This window comes from Eimeria acervulina, genomic scaffold (assembly GCF_000499425.1).
Source record: "Eimeria acervulina Houghton genomic scaffold, Eah_scaff3024, whole genome shotgun sequence".
NCBI classification, from domain to species: Eukaryota; Apicomplexa; class Conoidasida; order Eucoccidiorida; family Eimeriidae; genus Eimeria; species Eimeria acervulina.
Window position 1 is genome coordinate 1011 of NW_013547777.1, and position 1178 is coordinate 2188.

At 53.7% G+C, this 1178-nt stretch overlaps 1 protein-coding gene across 1 annotated transcript; it reads right to left on the minus strand.

The window, feature by feature from the left end:
- Positions 1-262: 262 nt before the first annotated feature.
- On the minus strand, positions 263-962 carry EAH_00068000 (hypothetical protein; the record flags this gene model as incomplete). The annotated part of the gene is made up of 3 exons (XM_013392374.1): positions 263-362; positions 605-655; positions 874-962. 3 exons carry the CDS (start codon positions 960-962, stop codon positions 263-265), a joined length of 240 nt encoding a protein of 79 aa, XP_013247828.1.
- Between the last annotated feature and the right edge of the window lie 216 nt (positions 963-1178).

The following is a 1178-nucleotide window of genomic DNA, read 5'->3' on the forward strand; positions in this document are numbered from 1 at the left end:
CGCAATTCACAGCGCTGCAGCTGCCAAATCCAATGCAGTGTCTGACACGCAGCTACGCCTCATTTTGCTTTTATCCGCACTTGCTGCGTCGCAATATACGCTGAACGCTGCATAGCCTAGCATGAACAAGCACAACGCATCCAGCCTCCATTGCCGCCCACCCACACCAGCGCATCGCGTCCTCAAACTCACCACTAAATACCTCCTTAACAACCAAATGACGCGCTGCTCCACGTACACAACCCCTGACCTTCCCCCAACATTAACTGCCCGTCTTGCCGTATCCAAAGGCATCCACTCCAACAAATATCGGCCACTCAAATCCTCCTAACCAACTCCCAACATACCGCTTCGCCTCCTTCCTAATCACAACCCATCCGCAAATACCCCCCGCTTCGCTCCACGCACTTTACACTACATTACCGCCATTTAGCTTCCCCCCATCCCCCACTCAATACACAACGCCGCAGCTGCCAAATCCAATGCAGTGTGCAACACGCCGATGCGCCTCATCTTGCATTTATCCGCACTTGCTGCGTCGCAATATACGCTGAACGCTAGAACGCCTAGCATGAAACAGCACACAGTATCCAGCCTCCATTACCGCCCACCCACACCAGCGCATCGCTTCCTCAAACGCACCACTAAATACCCCCTGAACAACCAAATGACGCGCTGCTCCACCTACACAACCCCTGACCTTCCTCCAACATTAGCTGCCCGTCTTGCTGTATGCAAAGGCATCCACTCCAACAAATATCGGCCACTCAAATACTCCTAACCAACTCCCAATATACCACTTCGCCTCCTTCCTAATCACAACCCATACTCAAATTCGCGCCGCCGCGTGTCACACACTCTACACCATAGTACCCCCATTCAGCTTCCCCCATCCCCCACGCAATCCAAAGCGCTGCAGCTGCCAAATCCAATGCAGTGTGCAACACGCCGATGCGCCTCATCTTGCAATTATCCGCACTTGCTGCGTGGCAATATACGCTGAACGCTACACAGCCTAGCATCAACCAGCACACAGTATCCAGCCTCCATTACCGCCCAGCCACACCAGCGCATCGCTTCCTCAAACGCACCACTAAATACCTCCTTAACAGCCAAATGACGCGCTGCTCCACCTACACAACCCCTGACCTTCCTCCAACATTAGCTGCCCGTCTTGC